Below are 20649 nucleotides of genomic sequence, written 5' to 3'. Positions count from 1 at the left end.
TTTCACTTGCCGAGGGTTTTTAATTTGTTCCAATTGTCAGTCAATTTTTTGGGGGGGTCCGGGCCAGCCCCCCTTAACGATACATTGCTCCAAAATGAGCAGATTTCAGCCAATAATAATTTCAACAATTCCGTTTTCACTTGCCGAGGGTTTTTAATTTGTTCCAATTGTCAGTCATTATTTTGGGGGGGGGGTCCGGGCCAGCCCCCCTTAACGATACATTGCTCCAAAATGAGCAGATTTCACTCAATAAGGATTTCAATCATTCCGTTTTCACTTGCCGATGGTTTAATTTGTTCCAATTGTCAGTCAATTTTTGGGGGGGGTCCGGGCCAGCCCCCCTTAACGATTCATTGCTCCAAAATGAGCAGATTTCAGTCAATAACGATTTCAACCATTCCGTTTTCACTTGCCGATGGTTTAATTTACTCCAATTGTCGGTCGTTATTTTTTTGGGGGGTCCGGCCCAGCCACCCCTTAACGATATTAACGATTCATTGCCCCTAAATGAGCAGATTTCAGTCAATAAGGATTTCAACCATTCCGTTTTCACTTGCCGATGATTTAATTTGCCCCAATTGTCGCTCGTTTTTGTTTTGGGGGGTCCGGCCCAGCCCCCCTTAACGATTCATTGCTCCAAAATGAGCAGATTTCAGTCAATAATAATTTCAACCATTCCGTTTTCACTTGCCGATGGTTTCATTTGCTCCAATTGTCGCTCGTTTTTGTTTTGGGGGGTCCGGCCCAGCCCCCCTTAACGATTCATTGCTCCAAAATGAGCAGATTTCAGTCAATAATAATTTCAACCATTCCGTTTTCACTTGCCGATGGTTTCATTTGCTCCAATTGTCGGTCATTATTTTTTTTGGGGGGGTCCGGGCCAGCCGTCTTAACGATACATTGCCCCTAAATGAACAGATTTCAGTCAATAACGATTTCAACCATTCCGTTTTCACTTGCCGATGGTTTTTAATTTGCTCCAATTGTCGCTCGTTTTTGTTTTGGGGGGGTCCGGCCCAGCCCCCCTTAACGATACATTGCTCCAAAATTAGCAGATTTCAGTCAATAATAATTTCAACCATTCCGTTTTCACTTGCTGATGGTTTAATTTGCTCCAATTGTCGGTCATTATTTTTGTTTTGGGGGGGGGGGTCCGGCCCAGCCCCCCCTTAACGATTTTAAAGATTCATTGCCCCTAAATGAGCAGATTTCAACCGATAAAGATTTCAACCATTCCGTTTTCACTTGCCGATGGTTTTTAATTTGTTCCGAAGAGCCCCCCTCCCCCTTCCCGCCTCAGCGATTTTGAGGGGCAAAACAAAAAATAATAATTGGGGGTGTGGGAAGACGCTCTCAAAATTTTTCGCGCGCAATTTTACTTAAGAACGTCGTCAAATTGCCCGCGCACAAATTTTTTATTTTAATTTTTATTTTTCCAAAAAGTTCCCACCAGCGCCCACACCCCCTGCCAAGGAGGAGGAGAGGGAGTGGGGGGCCCTGGGAGGGGGGGGGCCCGGGAGGGGGGGGGCCCGGGAGGGGGGGGCCCCGGGAGGGGGGGGCCACGGGAGGGGGGGGGCCCGGGAGTGGGGGGCCCCTGTTTTTACTTAAACTTAAGCGCGCGATGCAATTGAGAGGGGGGTGGTGGTGGTGGTGATGGTGGTGGTGATGATGGTGATGATGATGGTGGTGGTGATGGTGGTGGTGTTGGTGGTGGTGTTGTTGGTGTTGGTGGTGGTGTTGTTGGTGATGATGATGGTGGTGGTGGTGTTGGTGGTGGTGTTGTTGGTGTTGGTGGTGGTGTTGTTGGTGATGATGATGGTGGTGGTGATGGTGGTGATGGTGGTGATGGTGGTGGTGATGATGGTGATGATGATGGTGGTGGTGGTGGTGGTGATGGTGATGATGGTGGTGGTGATGGTGGTGGTGGTGGTGATGGTGGTGGTGATGATGGTGGTGGTGGTGATGGTGGTGGTGATGGTGGTGGTGGTGATGGTGGTGATGGTGGTGGTGATGGTTGTGGTGATGGTGGTGATGATGGTGATGATGATGGTGGTGGTGATGGTGGTGATGGTGGTGGTGATGGTGGTGATGGTGGTGGTGATGGTTGTGGTGATGGTGGTGATGATGGTGATGATGATGGTGGTGGTGATGGTGGTGATGGTGGTGGTGATGGTGGTGATGGTGATGATGGTGGTGGTGATGGTGGTGGTGATGGTGGTGGTGGTGGTGGTGATGGTGGTGGTGGTGATGGTGGTGGTGATGGTGGTGATGGTGGTGGTGATGGTGGTGGTGATGGTGATGATGATGGTGGTGGTGATGGTGGTGATGGTGGTGGTGATGGTGGTGATGGTGATGATGGTGGTGGTGATGGTGGTGGTGATGGTGGTGGTGATGGTGGTGATGGTGGTGGTGATGGTGGTGGTGATGGTGGTGATGATGGTGGTGGTGATGGTGGTGATGATGGTGATGATGATGGTGGTGGTGATGGTGGTGATGGTGGTGGTGATGGTGGTGATGGTGATGATGGTGGTGGTGATGGTGGTGGTGATGGTGGTGGTGGTGGTGGTGGTGATGGTGGTGGTGGTGATGGTGGTGGTGATGGTGGTGATGGTGGTGGTGATGGTGGTGATGGTGGTGGTGATGGTGATGATGGTGGTGATGATGATGGTGGTGGTGATGGTGGTGGTGGTGGTGGTGATGGTGGTGGTGATGGTGGTGGTGATGGTGGTGATGGTGGTGATGATGATGGTGGTGGTGATGGTGGTGATGGTGGTGGTGATGATGGTGATGGTGGTGATGGTGGTGGTGATGGTGGTGATGGTGGTGGTGGTGATGATGGTGGTGGTGATGGTGGTGGTGGTGATGGTGGTGGTGATGGTGGTGATGGTGGTGGTGATGGTGGTGATGATGGTGGTGGTGATGGTGGTGGTGATGGTGGTGATGGTGATGATGGTGGTGGTGATGGTGGTGGTGATGGTGGTGGTGATGGTGGTGGTGGTGATGGTGGTGGTGATGGTGGTGATGGTGGTGGTGATGGTGGTGATGGTGGTGGTGATGGTGATGGTGGTGATGGTGGTGATGATGATGGTGGTGGTGATGGTGGTGGTGGTGATGGTGGTGGTGATGGTGGTGGTGATGATGATGGTGGTGGTGATGGTGGTGGTGATGATGGTGATGGTGGTGATGGTGGTGGTGATGGTGGTGGTGGTGATGGTGGTGGTGGTGATGGTGGTGGTGGTGATGGTGGTGGTGGTGATGGTGGTGGGTGATGGTGGTGGGTGAGTGGGGAGGGAGGGCTGAGTGGGGACAACTTTTCGAATCGCACAAATGAAATATCTCGCGTTGCCTTCGGCTGTTGCTTCGCGTTTGCGTTGTGGCTGAGCGAAAATCCGTTCGCTGAAACATAAAGGGGGGATTTTTTTGCGTTGTGTTCCGGATCATCAAAGTGCGTCTCTGCTCCAATCCCTGGCGAGGTTTTCAAGGAGAGGAAGGGCGCGCGATTCACTTTCAGAACCGTCCAACGCTCGTCCAATGCCCTATAGCGTCAGCGGCTAAGTGCACAAGAGTAAGAATTGTGCCATCGAATTGAACCAGAAGCAATATTGAAACGCTTTCTCCTGCAGTGATAACACATTCTCCTTTAGTGATAACACATTCTCCTGTAGTGATAACACTTTCTCCTGCAGTGATAACACATTCTCCTGCAGTGATAACACATTCTCCTGCAGTGATAACACATTCTCCTGTAGTGATAACACTTTCTCCTGTAGTGATAACACTTTCTCCTGTAGTGATAACACATTCTCCTGTAGTGATAACACATTCTCCTGTAGTGATAACACATTCTCCTGTAGTGAAAACACATTCTCCTGTAGTGATAACACATTCTCCTGTAGTGATAACACATTCTCCTGTAGTGATACCACTTTCTCCTGTAGTGATAACACATTCTCCTGTAGTGATAACACTTTCTCCTGTAGTGATAACACATTCTCCTGTAGTGATGACACATTCTCCTGTAGTGATAACACATTCTCCTGTAGTGATAACACATTCTCCTGTAGTGATAACACATTCTCCTGCAGTGATGACACATTCTCCTGTAGTGATAACACATTCTCCTGTAGTGATAACACATTCTCCTGTAGTGATAACACATTCTCCTGTAGTGATAACACATTCTCCTGTAGTGATGACACTTTCTCCTGTAGTGATAACACATTCTCCTGTTGTGATAACACATTCTCCTGTAGTGATAACACATTCTCCTGTAGTAATAACACATTCTCCTGTAGTGATAACACATTCTCCTGTAGTGATAACACATTCTCCTGTAGTGATAACACATTCTCCTGTAGTGATAACACATTCTCCTGTCGTGATAACACATTCTCCTGTAGTGATAACACATTCTCCTGTAATGATAACACATTCTCCTGTAGTGATAACACATTCTCCTGTAGTGATAACACATTCTCCTGTCGTGATAACACATTCTCCTGTAGTGATAACACATTCTCCTGTAGTGATAACACATTCTCCTGTAGTGATAACACATTCTCCTGTAGTGATTACACATTCTCCTGTAGTGATAACACATTCTCCTGTAGTGATAACACATTCTCCTGTAGTGATAACACTTTCTCCTGTAGTGATAACACATTCTGCTGTAGTGATAACACATTCTCCTGTAGTGATAACACTTTCTCCTGTAGTGATAACACATTCTCCTGTAGTGATAACACATTCTCCTGTAGGGATAACACATTCTCCTGCAGTGATAACACATTCTCCTGCAGTGATAACACATTCTCCTGTAGTAATAACACATTCTCCTGTAGTGATAACACTTTCTCCTGTAGTGATAACACATTCTCCTGTAGTGATAACACATTCTCCTGTAGTGATAACACATTCTCCTGCAGTGATAACACATTCTCCTGTAGTGATAACACATTCTCCTGTAGTGATAACACATTCTCCTGCAGTGATAACACATTCTCCTGTAGTGATAACACATTCTCCTGTAGTGATAAGACATTCTCCTGTAGTGATAACACATTCTCCTGTAGTGATAACACTTTCTCCTGTAGTGATAACACATTCTCCTGTAGTGATAACACATTCTCCTGTAGTGATAACACTTTCTCCTGTAGTGATGACACATTCTCCTGTAGTGATGACACATTCTCCTGTAGTGATAACACATTCTCCTGTAGTGATAACACATTCTCCTGTAGTGATAACACTTTCTCCTGTAGTGATAACACATTCTCCTGTAGTGATAACACATTCTCCTGTAGTGATAACACATTCTCCTGTAGTGATAACACATTCTCCTGTAGTGATAACACTTTCTCCTGTAGTGATGACACATTCTCCTGTAGTGATGACACATTCTCCTGTAGTGATAACACATTCTCCTGTAGTGATAACACTTTATCCTGCAGTGATAACTCATTCTCCTGCAGTGATAACACATTATCCTGTAGTGATAACACTTTCTCCTGTAGTGATAACACATTCTCCTTTAGTGATAACACATTCTCCTGTAGTGATAACACATTCTCCTGTAGTGATAACACATTCTCCTCTAGTGATAACACTTTCTCCTGTAGTGATAACACATTCTCCTGTAGTGATAACACTTTCTCCTGTAGTGATAACACTTTCTCCTGTAGTGATAACACATTCTCCTGCAGTGATAACACATTCTCCTGTAGTGATAACACATTCTCCTGTAGTGATAACACTTTCTCCTGTAGTGATAACACATTCTCCTGTAGTGATAACACAATCTCTTGATGACTTTACCCAAAGAACCAAGATTAATAATTTTATTGTTTTATATTTTTATTATTTTATTGTTTCCCTTCTACGTGGTGGTGACTTTACCCAAAGAACCAAGAATAATAATTTTATTGTTTTATATTTTTATTATTTTATTGTTTCCCTTCTAACGCGGTGGTGACTTTACCCAAAGAACCAAGAATAATAATTTTATTGTTTTATATTTTTATTATTTTATTGTTTCCCTTCTACGTGGTGGTGACTTTACCCAAAGAACCAAGAATAATAATTTAATTGTTTTATATTTTTATTATTTTATTGTTTCCCTTCTACGTGGTGGTGACTTTACCTAAAGAACCAAGAATAATAATTTTATTGTTTTATATTTTTATTATTTTATTGTTTCCCTTCTAACGCGGTGGTGACTTTACCCAAAGAACCAAGAATAATAATTTTATTGTTTTATATTTTTGTTATTTTATTGTTTCCCTTCTACGTGGTGGTGACTTTACCCAAAGAACCAAGAATAATAATTTTGTTGTTTTATATTTTTATTATTTTATTGTTTCCCTTCTAACGTGGTGGTGACCTTACCCAAAGAACCAAGAATAATAATTTTATTGTTTTATATTTTTATTATTTTATTGTTTCCCTTCTACGTGGTGGTGACTTTACCCAAAGAACCAAGAATAATAATTTTATTGTTTTATATTTTTATTATTTTATTGTTTCCCTTCTACGTGGTGGTGACTTTACCCAAAGAACCAAGAATAATAATTTGATTGTTTTATATTTTTATTATTTTATTGTTTCCCTTCTACGTGGTGGTGACTTTACCCAAAGAACCAAGAATAATAATTTTATTGTTTTATATTTTTATTATTTTATTGTTTCCCTTCTAACGCGGTGGTGACTTTACCCAAAGAACCAAGAATAATAATTTAATTGTTTTATATTTTTGTTATTTTATTGTTTCCCTTCTACGTGGTGGTGACTTTACCCAAAGAACCAAGAATAATAATTTAATTGTTTTATATTTGTATTATTTTATTGTTTCCCTTCTACGTGGTGGTGACTTTACCTAAAGAACCAAGCATAATAATTTTATTGTTTTATATTTTTATCATTTTATTGTTTCCCTTCTACGTGGTGGTGACTTTACCCAAAGAACCAAGAATAATAATTTTGTTGTTTTATATTTTTATTATTTTATTGTTTCCCTTCTACGTGGTGGTGACTTTACCCAAAGAACCAAGAATAATAATTGTATTGTTTTATATTTTTATTATTTTATTGTTTCCCTTCTACGTGGTGGTGACTTTACCCAAAGAACCAAGAATAATAATTTTGTTGTTTTATATTTTTATTATTTTATTGTTTCCCTTCTAACGTGGTGGTGACCTTACCCAAAGAACCAAGAATAATAATTTTATTGTTTTATATTTTTATTATTTTATTGTTTCCCTTCTACATGGTGGTGACCTTACCCAAAGAACCAAGAATAATAATTTTATTGTTTTATATTTTTATTATTTTATTGTTTCCCTTCTACGTGGTGGTGACTTTACCCAAAGAACCAAGAATAATAATTTTATTGTTTTATATTTTTATTATTTTATTGTTTCCCTTCTACGTGGTGGTGACTTTACCCAAAGAACCAAGAATAATAATTTTATTGTTTTATATTTTTATTATGTTATTGTTTCCCTTCTACGTGGTGGTGACTTTACCCAAAGAACCAAGAATAATAATTTTATTGTTTTATATTTTTATTATTTTATTGTTTCCCTTCTAACGCGGTGGTGACTTTACCCAAAGAACCAAGAACAATAATTTTATTGTTTTATATTTTTATTATTTTATTGTTTCCCTTCTACGTGGTGGTGACTTTACCCAAAGAACCAAGAATAATAATTTTATTGTTTTATATTTTTATTATTTTATTGTTTCCCTTCTACGTGGTGGTGACTTTACCCAAAGAACCAAGAATAATAATTTTATTGTTTTATATTTTTATTATTTTATTGTTTCCCTTCTACGTGGTGGTGACTTTACCCAAAGAACCAAGAATAATAATTTTATTGTTTTATATTTTTATTATTTTATTGTTTCCCTTCTAACGTGGTAGTGACTTTACCCAAAGAACCAAGAATAATAATTTTATTGTTTTATATTTCTATTATTTTATTATTTCTCCTTCCACGTGGAGACTTGAACCAACAATATGAATACACAATGATAACGGAACGAGGATCCGACGTCATCACGCAGGGCCGTGACGTCATCACGCATGACCGGAAGTGGCGTCATCACGTCGACCCGGAAGTACTGTACGCGCTGTTCCACGTGGGCTGCCCAGCGTTTTATAAATCTCCAGCGGTGAAAATTTTTTCAACCTTTAGAGATTTATTATCACTCAGGATTACTAATTATTATTAATAATAATAGAGAGACAAGTCAAAGCCTCCAAGTTGTTCATTACTCGTATGATCATTATTGCATTAGACAGCAGATAGAGACACTGAGGTTTATAAACAGTTACAAGTGTTAAACTTTAGAGATTTACGTGGTGATAGTAGTATTATTATTATTGGCGCTACTAAAACTACGACTTGGTAGTGTGAGGAGGAGTTGTCAAGATGAAGGTTAAGATGCTATCCAGAAACCCGGACGAGTACGTTCGGGAAACTACCAAGGACATCCAGAGAGGTGAGACGGGGAGTAAGGAAGAGTAGGCCAAGTACAGTGGTGATGGTGGTGGTGATGGTGGTGATGGTGATGATGGTGGTGGGGGTGGTGATGATGGTGATGATGGTGATGATGGTGGTGGTGATGATGGTGGTGGTGATGGTAGTGATGATGGTGGTGGTGATGGTGATGGTGGTGATGGTGGTGATGATGATGGTGATGATGGTGATGGTGATGATGGTGGTGATGATGATGATGGTGGTGATGATGGTGTTGGTGATGATGGTGGTGATGATGATGGTGATAATGGTGATGATGATGGTGGTTATGTTGGTGATGGTGGTGACGGTGGTGGTGATGGTGGTGATGATGATGGTGATGATGGTGGTGATGGTGGTGATGATGATGATGGTGGTGGTGGTGGTGGTTATGATGGTGGTGGTGATGCTGATGATGCTACTACTGATGATGATCAGCTGCTGCTGACACCACCACAACCACTCCAACCACAACCACTACCACCACTACCACCACAACAACCACCACAACCACCACCACAAACACGACAACAAGCACCACTACAACAACCACTACCACCACTACATCCACCACTACCATCACTACAACCACCACCACAACCACCACTACAACCACGACAACCACCACTACAACCACCACTACCACCACTACAACCACGACAACAACCACCACTACAACCACCACTACCACCAACAACCACCACAACAACCACAACCACCACTATCACCACAACCATCACCACCACCATCACCACCACCATCACCACCACCATCACCACCACCACCAGCACCTCCACCACCATCACCACCATCACCATCACCACCACCATCACCACCATCACCACCACCATCACCACCATCACCACCACCATCACCACCACCACCACAACCATCACCACCACCATCACCACCATCACCACCACCATCACCACCACCACTACCATCACCACCATCACCACCATCACCACCATCACCACCACCATCACCACCATCACCACCACCATCACCACCATCACCACCACCACCACCATCACCACCACCACAACCACCACTATCACCACAACCATCACCACCACCATCACCACCACCATCACCACCACCATCACCACCACCATCACCACCATCACCACCATCACCATCACCACCCCCATCACCACCACCACCTCCACCACTTCCTCCACCACCTCCACCACCACCACTCCCACCCCCATCACCACCATCACCACCACCACCAACACCACCACCACCACCCCCATCACCACCACCACCTCCACCACTTCCTCCACCACCTCCACCACCACCACTCCCACCACCATCACCACCATCACCATCATCACCACCACCATCACCACCACCATCACCACCACCATCACCATCATCACCACCACCACCACCACCATCACCACCACCACAACCACCACTATCACCACAACCATCATCACCACCACCATCATCACCACCATCACCATCACCACCACCCCCACCACCATCACCACCATCACCACCACCATCATCACCACCACCATCACCACCACCATCACCACCACCACCATCATCACCACCATCACCATCACCACCACTATCACCATCACCACCACCACTATCACCACCACCATCACCACCATCACCACCACCATCACCACCACCATCACCACCACCACCATCACCACCACCACCACCATCACCACCACCACCATCACCACCCCCACCACCACCACCCTCACCACCCCCACCATCTGTGTCGTCTCCCAGTGCCTAGGAGCTATGAGGTGTCGATCCACCCTCTCGAGGTCCCTCGTGAGTACACCCGGGCCCTGAACTCGGTGAAAGTTCAGAGGCTCCTGGCCAAGCCGCTGGTGGCCTCGCTGGGAGGGCATCGAGACTCTGTTAGCGCCTTGGCCACCCACCCACTCAGCGTGGTCTCACTGCTGTCTGGGGCCTGCGATGGCGAGGTGGGTGGGTGAGTGGGTGGGTGAGTGGGTGAGTGAGTGGGTGGGTGGGTGGGTGAGTGGGTGGGTGGTTGGGTGGGTGGGTGGTTGGGTGAGTGGGTGGGTGAGTGGGTGGGTGAGTGGGTGGGTGAGTGGGTGGGTGAGTGAGTGGGTTGGTGAGTGAGTGGGTGAGTGGGTGGGTGAGTGGGTGGGTGAGTGAGTGGGTGAGTGAGTGGGTGAGTGGGTGAGTGGGTGGGTGAGTGAGTGAGTGGGTGGGTGAGTGGGTGGGTGAGTGAGTGAGTGAGTGGGTGGGTGAGTGGGTGGGTGGGTGAGTGGGTGGGTGGGTGGGTGAGTGAGTGGGTGAGTGGGTGGATGAGTGAGTGGGTGAGTGGGTGGATGAGTGGGTGGGTGAGTGGGTGGGTGGGTAGGTGGGTGAGTGGGTGAGTGGGTTAGTGGGTGGGTGAGTCAGTGGGTGTGTGAGTGGGTGAGTGGTTGGGTGGGTCGGTGAGTGAGTGAGTGGGTGGGTGAGTGGGTGGGTGGGTGAGTGGGTGAGTGAGTGAGTGGGTTGGTGAGTGGGTGGGTGGGTGAGTGAGTGAGTGAGTGGGTGGTGAGTGAGTGGGTGGGTGAGTGGGTGAGTGAGTGGGTGGGTTGGTGAGTGGGTGGGTTGGTGGGTGAGTGGGTGAGAGAGTGGGTGGGTGGGTGGGTGAGTGGGTGGGTGATTGGGTGGGTGATTGGGTGGGTGAGTGGGTGGGTGAGTGGGTGGGTGAGTGAGTGAGTGAGTGGGTGGGTGAGTGGGTGGGTGAGTGGGTGGGTTAGTGGGTGAGTGAGTGGGTGAGTGGGTGGGTGAGTGGGTGGGTGGGTGAGTGAGTGGGTGGGTGAGAGAGTGAGTGGGTGTGTGGGTTAGTGAGTGGGTGAGTGGGTGAGTGGGTGTGTGAGTGGGTGTGTGAGTGGGTGAGTGAGTGGGTGAGTGAGTGGGTGGGTGGGTGGGTGAGTAGGTGGGTTAGTGAGTGGGTTGGTGAGTGGGTGGGTGAGTGGGTGGGTTAGTGAGTGAGTGGGTTGGTGAGTGAGTGGGTGGGTGAGTGAGTGGGTGAGTGAGTGAGTGGGTGGGTGGGTGGGTGAGTGAGTGGGTGAGTGGGTGGGTGAGTGAGTGAGTGAGTGGGTGAGTGGGTGGGTGGGTGAGTGGGTGGGTGGTTGGGTGGGTGGGTGGTTGGGTGAGTGGGTGGGTGGGTGGGTGAGTGGGTGAGTGGGTGGGTGGGTGGGTGAGTGAGTGGGTGGGTGAGTGGGTGAGTGAGTGGGTGGGTGAGTGAGTGGGTGAGTGAGTGGGTGAGTGAGTGGGTTAGTGGGTGGGTGAGTGGGTGGGTGAGTGGGTGAGTGAGTGGGTGAGTGAGTGGGTGAGTGGGTGGGTGGGTGGGTGAGTGAGTGGGTGAGTGAGTGAGTGGGTGGGTGGGTGAGTGGGTGGGTTAGTGGGTGGGTGGGTGGGTGAGTGAGTGGGTGGGCGAGTGTGTGGGTGAGTGAAGGGGTGGGTTAGTGGGTGAGTGGGTGGGTGGATTAGTGGGTGGGTGAGTGGGTTAGTGGGTGGGTGAGTGAGTGGGTGGGTGCGTGAGTGGGTGGGTGAGTGGATGGGTGAGTGGATGAGTGGGTGGGTGAGAGAGTGAGTGAGTGGGTGGGTGAGTAGGTGGGTGGGTGAGTGAGTGGGTGGGTGGGTGGATGGGTGGGTGGGTGAGTGAGTGGGTGGGTGAGTGGGTGGGTGGGTGAGTGAGTGGGTGGGTGGGTGGATGGGTGGGTGGGTGAGTGAGTGGGTGGGTGAGTGGGTGGGTGGGTGAGTGGGTGGGTGGGTGAGTGGGTGGGTGGGTGAGTGAGTGTGTGTCTGTGTGTGTGTATTGTGTGTCTGTGTGTGTGTGTCTGTGTGTGTGTGGCTGTGTGTGTGTGTGTCTGTGTGTGTCACTGTGTGTGTGTGTCTGTGTGTGTGTCTGTGTGTGTGATTCTGTGTGTGTGTCTATCTGTGTGTGTGTCTATCTGTGTGTCTGTGTGTGTCTGTGTGTGTCACTGTGTGTGTGTCTATCTGTGTGTCTGTGTCTCACTGTGTCTGTGTGTGTGATTCTGTGTGTGTGTGTCTGTGTGTGTGTGTGTCTGTGTGTGTGTGTCTATCTGTGTGTCTGTGTGTGTGTCTGTGTGTGTGTGTCTATCTGTGTGTCTGTGTGTGTGTCTGTGTGTGTGTGTCTATCTATGTGTCTGTGTGTGTGTGGCTGTGTGTGTGTGTCTGTCTGTGTGTGTCACTGTGTGTGTGTCTGTGTCTGTGTGTCTGTGTGTGTGTGTGTCTGTCTGTCTGTGTGTGTGTCTGTGTGTGTGTGTGTGTGTCTGAGTGTGTGTGTGTGTCACTGTGTGTGTGTCACTGTGTGTGTGTCTATCTGTGTGTCTGTGTCTCACTGTGTCTGTGTGTGTGATTCTGTGTGTGTGTGTCTGTGTGTGTGTGTGTCTGTGTGTGTGTGTCTATCTGTGTGTCTGTGTGTGTGTCTGTGTGTCTGTGTGTCTGTGTGTGTCTGTGTCTGTGTGTGTCACTGTGTCTGTGTGTGTGTCTGTGTGTGTCAGTGTGTGTCTGTGTGTGTGTGTCTGTGTGTGTGTCTGTGTGTCTGTGTGTGTGTGTCACTGTGTGTGTGTGTCTGTGTGTGTGTGTCACTGTGTGTGTGTCACTGTGTGTGTGTGTCTGTGTGTGTCTGTGTGTGTGTGTGTATCTGTGTGTGTGTGTCACTGTGTGTGTGTGTCACTGTGTCTGTCTGTGTGTGTCTGTGTGTGTGTGTCTGTGTGTGTGTGTGTGTGTCTGTGTGTGTGTCACTGTGTGTGTGTGTGTCTGTCTGTGTCTGTGTGTCTGTGTGTGTGTCTGTGTGTGTGTGTCACTGTGTCTGTGTCTGTGTGTCTGAGTGTGTGTGTCACTGTGTGTGTGTGTCTGAGTGTGTGTGTCACTGTGTGTGTGTGTCACTGTGTCTGTGTCTGTGTGTCTGTGTGTGTGTGTCTGTGTGTGTGTGTGTGTCTGTGTGTGTGTCACTGTGTGTGTGTGTGTCTGTCTGTGTCTGTGTGTCTGTGTGTGTGTCTGTGTGTGTGTGTCACTGTGTCTGTGTCTGTGTGTCTGAGTGTGTGTGTCACTGTGTGTGTGTGTCTGAGTGTGTGTGTCACTGTGTGTGTGTGTCACTGTGTCTGTGTCTGTGTGTCTGTGTGTGTGTGTCTGTGTGTCTGTGTGTGTGTGTCTGTGTGTGTGTGTGTGTGTCTGTGTGTGTGTGTCTGTGTGTGTGTATGTGTGTGTCTGTGTGTGTGTGTGTGTGTGTCTGAGTGTGTGTGTCTGAGTGTGTGTGTCTGTGTGTGTGTGTGTGTGTCTGTGTGTGTGTGTCTGTGTGTGTGTATGTGTGTGTCTGTGTGTGTGTATGTGTGTGTCTGTGTGTGTGTGTGTGTGTCACTGTGTGTGTGTGTGTCTGTGTGTGTGTGTCTGTGTGTGTGTCACTGTGTGTGTGTGTGTCTGAGTGTGTGTGTGTCTGTGTGTGTGTGTGTCTGTGTGTCACTGTGTGTGTGTGTGTCTGTGTGTGTCTGTGTGTGTCACTGTGTGTGTGTGTGTGTGTCTGTGTGTGTCTGTGTGTGTGTCTGTGTGTCTGTCTGTGTGTGTCTGTGTGTGTGTGTCTGAGTGTGTGTGTGTCTGTGTGTGTGTGTGTCTGTGTGTCACTGTGTGTGTGTCTGTGTGTGTGTCTGTGTGTCTGTGTGTGTGTCTGTGTGTGTGTGTCTGAGTGTGTGTGTGTCTGAGTGTGTGTGTGTCTGTGTGTGTGTGTGTCTGAGTGTGTGTGTGTGTGTCACTGTGTGTGTGTGTGTCACTGTGTGTCTGTGTGTCTGTGTGTGTGTGTCACTGTGTGTGTGTGTCACTGTGTGTGTGTGTCACTGTGTGTGTGTGTCACTGTGTGTGTGTGTCACTGTGTGTGTGTGTCACTGTGTGTCTGTGTGTCTGTGTGTGTGTTTCACTGTGTGTGTGTGTCACTGTGTGTGTGTGTCACTGTGTGTGTGTCACTGTGTGTGTGTGTCACTGTGTGTGTGTGTCACTGTGTGTGTGTGTCACTGTGTGTGTGTGTCACTGTGTGTGTGTCACTGTGTTGTGTCTGTGTGTCTGTGTGTGTGTGTCACTGTGTGTGTGTGTCACTGTGTGTGTGTGTCACTGTGTGTGTGTCACTGTGTGTGTGTGTCACTGTGTGTGTGTGTCACTGTGTGTGTGTCACTGTGTGTGTGTGTCACTGTGTGTGTGTGTCACTGTGTGTGTGTGTCACTGTGTGTGTGTCACTGTGTGTGTGTGTCACTGTGTGTGTGTGTCACTGTGTGTGTGTGTCACTGTGTGTGTGTGTGTCTGAGTGTGTGTGTGTCTGTGTGTGTGTGTGTCTGTGTGTCTGTCTGTGTGTGTCTGTGTGTGTGTGTCTGAGTGTGTGTGTGTCTGTGTGTGTGTGTGTGTGTCTGTGTGTGTCTGTGTGTGTGTCTGTGTGTCTGTCTGTGTGTGTCACTGTGTGTGTGTGTCTGAGTGTGTGTGTGTCTGTGTCTGTGTGTGTCACTGTGTGTGTGTGTGTGTGTCTGTGTGTGTGTGTGTGTCTATCTGTGTGTCTATCTGTGTGTGTCACTGTGTGTGTGTGTGTCACTGTGTGTGTGTGTCACTGTGTGTGTGTGTGTCACTGTGTGTGTGTGTCACTGTGTGTGTGTGTCACTGTGTGTGTGTGTCACTGTGTGTGTGTGTGTGTGTCTGTGTGTGTGTGACTGTGTGTGTGTCTGTGTGTGTGTCTGTGTGTGTCACTGTGTGTCTGTGTGTGTGTGACTGTGTGTGTGTCTGTGTGTCTGTCTGAGTGTGTTCAGGTGAGGCTGTGGAACCTGGCTCAGCGTGAGTGGACTCGCCACCTGCAGGCCCACTCAGGCTGTGTGCGAGGCCTGGTCACTCACCGTACTGGAGAGACTTTCCTGTCGGTGAGGCTACACCACTCACTCACCACTCACTCACCACTCACTCACCACTCACCCACTCACCCACTCACTCACCCACTCACCCACCCACTCACTCACTCACCCACTCACCTCTCACTCACTCACTCACCCACTCACTCACCCACCCACTCACTCACTCACCACTCAGGCTGTGTGCGAGGCCTGGTCACTCACCGTACTGGAGAGACTTTCCTGTCGGTGAGGCTACACCACTCACTCACCACCCACTCACCACTCACCCACTCACCACTCACTCACCACTCAGGCTGTGTGCGAGGCCTGGTCACTCACCGTACTGGAGAGACTTTCCTGTCGGTGAGGCTACACCACTCACTCACTCACCACTCACTCACCACTCACTCACCACTCACTCACCACTCACTCACCACTCAGGCTGTGTGCGAGGCCTGGTCACTCACCGTACTGGAGAGACTTTCCTGTCGGTGAGGCTACACCACTCACTCACCACCCACTCACTCACCACTCACTCACCACTCACTCACCACTCACTCACCACTCAGGCTGTGTGCGAGGCCTGGTCACTCACCGTACTGGAGAGACTTTCCTGTCGGTGAGGCTACACCACTCACTCACTCACCACTCACTCACCACTCACTCACCACTCACTCACCACTCACTCACCACTCAGGCTGTGTGCGAGGCCTGGTCACTCACCGTACTGGAGAGACTTTCCTGTCGGTGAGGCTACACCACTCACTCACTCACCACTCACTCACCACTCACTCACCACTCACTCACCACCCACTCACCACTCAGGCTGTGTGCGAGGCCTGGTCACTCACCGTACTGGAGAGACTTTCCTGTCGGTGAGGCTACACCACTCACTCACCACCCACTCACCACTCACTCACCACTCACTCACCACTCACTCACCACTCACCCACTCACTCACCACTCACTCACCACTCACTCACCACTCACTCACCACTCAGGCTGTGTGCGAGGCCTGGTCACTCACCGTACTGGAGAGACTTTCCTGTCGGTGAGGCTACACCACTCACTCACTCACCACTCACTCACCACCCACTCACCACTCACTCACCACTCAGGCTGTGTGCGAGGCCTGGTCACTCACCGTACTGGAGAGACTTTCCTGTCGGTGAGGCTACACCACTCACTCACCACTCACTCACCACTCACTCACCACTCACTCACCACTCACTCACCACTCAGGCTGTGTGCGAGGCCTGGTCACTCACCGTACTGGAGAGACTTTCCTGTCGGTGAGGCTACACCACTCACTCACCACTCACTCAACACTCACTCACCACTCACTCACTCACTCACCACTCACCCACTCACTCACTCACTCACCACTCACCCACTCACTCACCACTCACCCACTCACCACTCACTCACCTCTCACTCACCACTCACTCACCACTCACTCACCACTCACTCACTCACTCACCACTCACTCACCACTCACTCACCACCCACTCACCACTCACTCACCACTCAGGCTGTGTGCGAGGCCTGGTCACTCACCGTACTGGAGAGACTTTCCTGTCGGTGAGGCTACACCACTCACTCACCACTCACTCACCACTCACTCACCACTCACTCACTCACTCACCACTCACCCACTCACTCACTCACTCACCACTCACCCACTCACTCACCACTCACCCACTCACCACTCACTCACCTCTCACTCACCACTCACTCACCACTCACCACTCACTCACTCACCACTCACTCACCACTCACTCACCCACTCACCACTTACTCACCACTCACTCACCACCCACTCACCACTCACTCACCACGCAGGCTGTGTGCGAGGCCTGGTCACTCACCGTACTGGAGAGACTTTCCTGTCGGTGAGCCTACACCACTCACTCACCACTCACTCACCACTCACTCACTCACCACTCACTCACCACTCAGGCTGTGTGCGAGGCCTGGTCACTCACCGTACTGGAGAGACTTTCCTGTCGGTGAGGCTACACCACTCACTCACCACTCACTCACCACTCACTCACTCACCACTCACTCACCACTCAGGCTGTGTGCGAGGCCTGGTCACTCACCGTACTGGAGAGACTTTCCTGTCGGTGAGGCTACACCACTCACTCACCACTCACTCACCACTCACTCACTCACCACTCACTCACCACTCAGGCTGTGTGCGAGGCCTGGTCACTCACCGTACTGGAGAGACTTTCCTGTCGGTGAGCCTACACCACTCACTCACCACTCACTCACCACTCACTCACTCACCACTCACTCACCACTCAGGCTGTGTGCGAGGCCTGGTCACTCACCGTACTGGAGAGACTTTCCTGTCGGTGAGGCTACACCACTCACTCACCACTCACTCACCACTCACTCACTCACCACTCACTCACCACTCAGGCTGTGTGCGAGGCCTGGTCACTCACCGTACTGGAGAGACTTTCCTGTCGGTGAGGCTACACCACTCACTCACCACTCACTCACCACTCACTCACTCACCACTCACTCACCACTCAGGCTGTGTGCGAGGCCTGGTCACTCACCGTACTGGAGAGACTTTCCTGTCGGTGAGGCTACACCACTCACTCACCACTCACTCACCACTCACTCACTCACCACTCACTCACCACTCAGGCTGTGTGCGAGGCCTGGTCACTCACCGTACTGGAGAGACTTTCCTGTCGGTGAGGCTACACCACTCACTCACCACTCACTCACCACTCACCCACTCACTCACTCACCACTCACTCACCACTCACTCACCACTCACTCACCACTCACTCACCACTCACTCACCACTCACCCACCCACCCACTCACTCACTCACCACTCACTCACCACTCACTCACCCACTCACCCACCCACTCACTCACTCACCCACTCACTCACCCACTCACTCACTCACCCACTCACTCACTCACTCACCACTCACTCACCACCCACTCACCACTCACTCACCACTCAGGCTGTGTGCGAGGCCTGGTCACTCACCGTACTGGAGAGACTTTCCTGTCGGTGAGGCTACACCACTCACTCACCACTCACTCACCACTCACTCACCACTCACTCACCACTCACTCACCACTCAGGCTGTGTGCGAGGCCTGGTCACTCACCGTACTGGAGAGACTTTCCTGTCGGTGAGGCTACACCACTCACTCACCACTCACTCACCACTCACTCACTCACCTCTCACTCACCACTCACTCACCACTCACCACTCACTCACTCACTCACCCACTCACTCACCCACCCACCCACTCACTCACTCACCCACCCACTCACTCACCACTCACTCACTCACCACTCACTCACCACCCACTCACCACTCACTCACCACTCAGGCTGTGTGCGAGGCCTGGTCACTCACCGTACTGGAGAGACTTTCCTGTCGGTGAGGCTACACCACTCACTCACCACTCACTCACCACTCACTCACCACTCACCACTCACTCACCACTCACTCACCACTCACCACTCACTCACCACTCACTCACCACTCACTCACCACTCACTCACCCACTCACCCACTCACTCACCACTCACTCACCACTCACTCACCACTCACTCACCACTCACTCACCACTCACTCACCACTCACCACTCACTCACTCACCCACTCACCCACTCACTCACCACTCACTCACCACTCACTCACCACTCACTCACCACTCACTCACCACTCACTCACCACTCACTCACTCACTCACCACTCACTCACCACTCACCCACTCACTCACCACTCACTTACTCACCACTCACTCACCACTCACCACTCACTCACCACTCACTCACCACTCACTCACCACTCACCACTCACTCACTCACCCACTCACCCACTCACCCACTCACTCACCCACTCACCCACCCACTCACTCACCCACTCACTCACCCACTCACTCACTCACTCACCCACTCACTCACTCACCACTCACTCACCACTCAGGCTGTGTGCGAGGCCTGGTCACTCACCGTACTGGAGAGACTTTCCTGTCGGTGAGGCTACACCACTCACTCACCACTCACTCACCACTCACCACTCACTCACCCACTCACCCACCCACCCACTCACTCACCCACCCACTCACCCACTCACTCACCACTCACTCACCCACTCACTCACCACTCACCCACTCACTCACCACTCACTCACCACTCACTCACCACTCAGGCTGTGTGCGAGGCCTGGTCACTCACCGTACTGGAGAGACTTTCCTGTCGGTGAGGCTACACCACTCACTCACCACTCACTCACCACTCACCCACTCACTCACCACTCACTCACCACTCACCACTCACTCACTCACCACTCACTCACCACTCACTCACCCACTCCCCACCCACTCACTCACTCACCCACTCACTCACCCACTCACTCACTCACTCACCCACTCACTCACTCACTCACCACTCACTCACCACTCACTCACCACTCACCACTCACTCACCACTCACTCACCACTCAGGCTGTGTGTGAGGCCTGGTCACTCACCGTACTGGAGAGACTTTCCTGTCGGTGAGGCTACACCACTCACTCACCACTCACTCACCACTCACCACTCACTCACTCACCACTCACTCACCACTCACTCACCCACTCCCCACCCACTCACTCACCCACTCACTCACCCACTCACTCACCCACTCACCCACCCACTCACCCACCCACTCACTCACTCACCCACTCACTCACCACTCACCACTCACTCACCCACTCACTCACCTCTCACTCACCTCTCACTCACCACTCACTCACCACTCACTCACCACTCACTCACCACTCACTCACTCACCCACCCACTCACTCACCACTCACCCACTCACTCACTCACCACTCGCTCACCACTCACTCACCACTCAGGCTGTGTGCGAGGCCTGGTCACTCACCGTACTGGAGAGACTTTCCTGTCGGTGAGGCTACACCACTCACTCACCACTCACTCACTCACTCACCACTCACTCACTCACTCACCACTCACCCACTCACTCACCACTCACTTACTCACCACTCACTCACTCACTCACCACTCACTCACCACTCACCCACCCACCCACTCACCCACTCACCACTCACTCACCCACTCACTCACCCACTCACTCACCCACTCACTCACCCACCCACTCACTCACTCACCACTCACTCACTCACTCACCACTCACTCACCACTCACTCACTCACCACTCACCACTCACTCACTCACCACTCACTCACTCACCACTCACTCACCACTC

General features: G+C 49.9%; 1 protein-coding gene across 2 annotated transcripts in view; it reads left to right on the top strand.

Moving 5' to 3' along the window:
* The first annotated feature begins 8102 nt into the window (after nt 1-8102).
* The window catches only part of LOC142907370 (DDB1- and CUL4-associated factor 13-like), a 55557-nt gene continuing 43010 nt past the window's right edge, over nt 8103-20649 (top strand). The window contains exons 1-3 of one of the 2 annotated variants that reach the window (XM_076056846.1): nt 8103-8499; nt 10269-10468; nt 15314-15421. In XM_076056846.1, coding sequence (XP_075912961.1) covers nt 8430-8499; nt 10269-10468; nt 15314-15421 — 378 coding nt within the window. In that variant the 5' untranslated portion in view covers nt 8103-8429. The remainder of the gene's footprint in view (nt 8500-10268; nt 10469-15313; nt 15422-20649) is intronic. The other variant, XM_076056845.1, reaches the window with a different exon arrangement.

The sequence above is a fragment of the Petromyzon marinus genome, chromosome 78, assembly GCF_048934315.1.
Source record: "Petromyzon marinus isolate PM22_M1 ecotype Great Lakes invasive population chromosome 78, UKy_Petmar_22M1.pri1.0, whole genome shotgun sequence".
Lineage (NCBI taxonomy): Eukaryota > Metazoa > Chordata > Hyperoartia > Petromyzontiformes > Petromyzontidae > Petromyzon > Petromyzon marinus.
The sequence above is the reverse complement of the archived record's forward strand: the minus strand, read 5'-3'. Positions and strand labels throughout refer to the sequence as shown.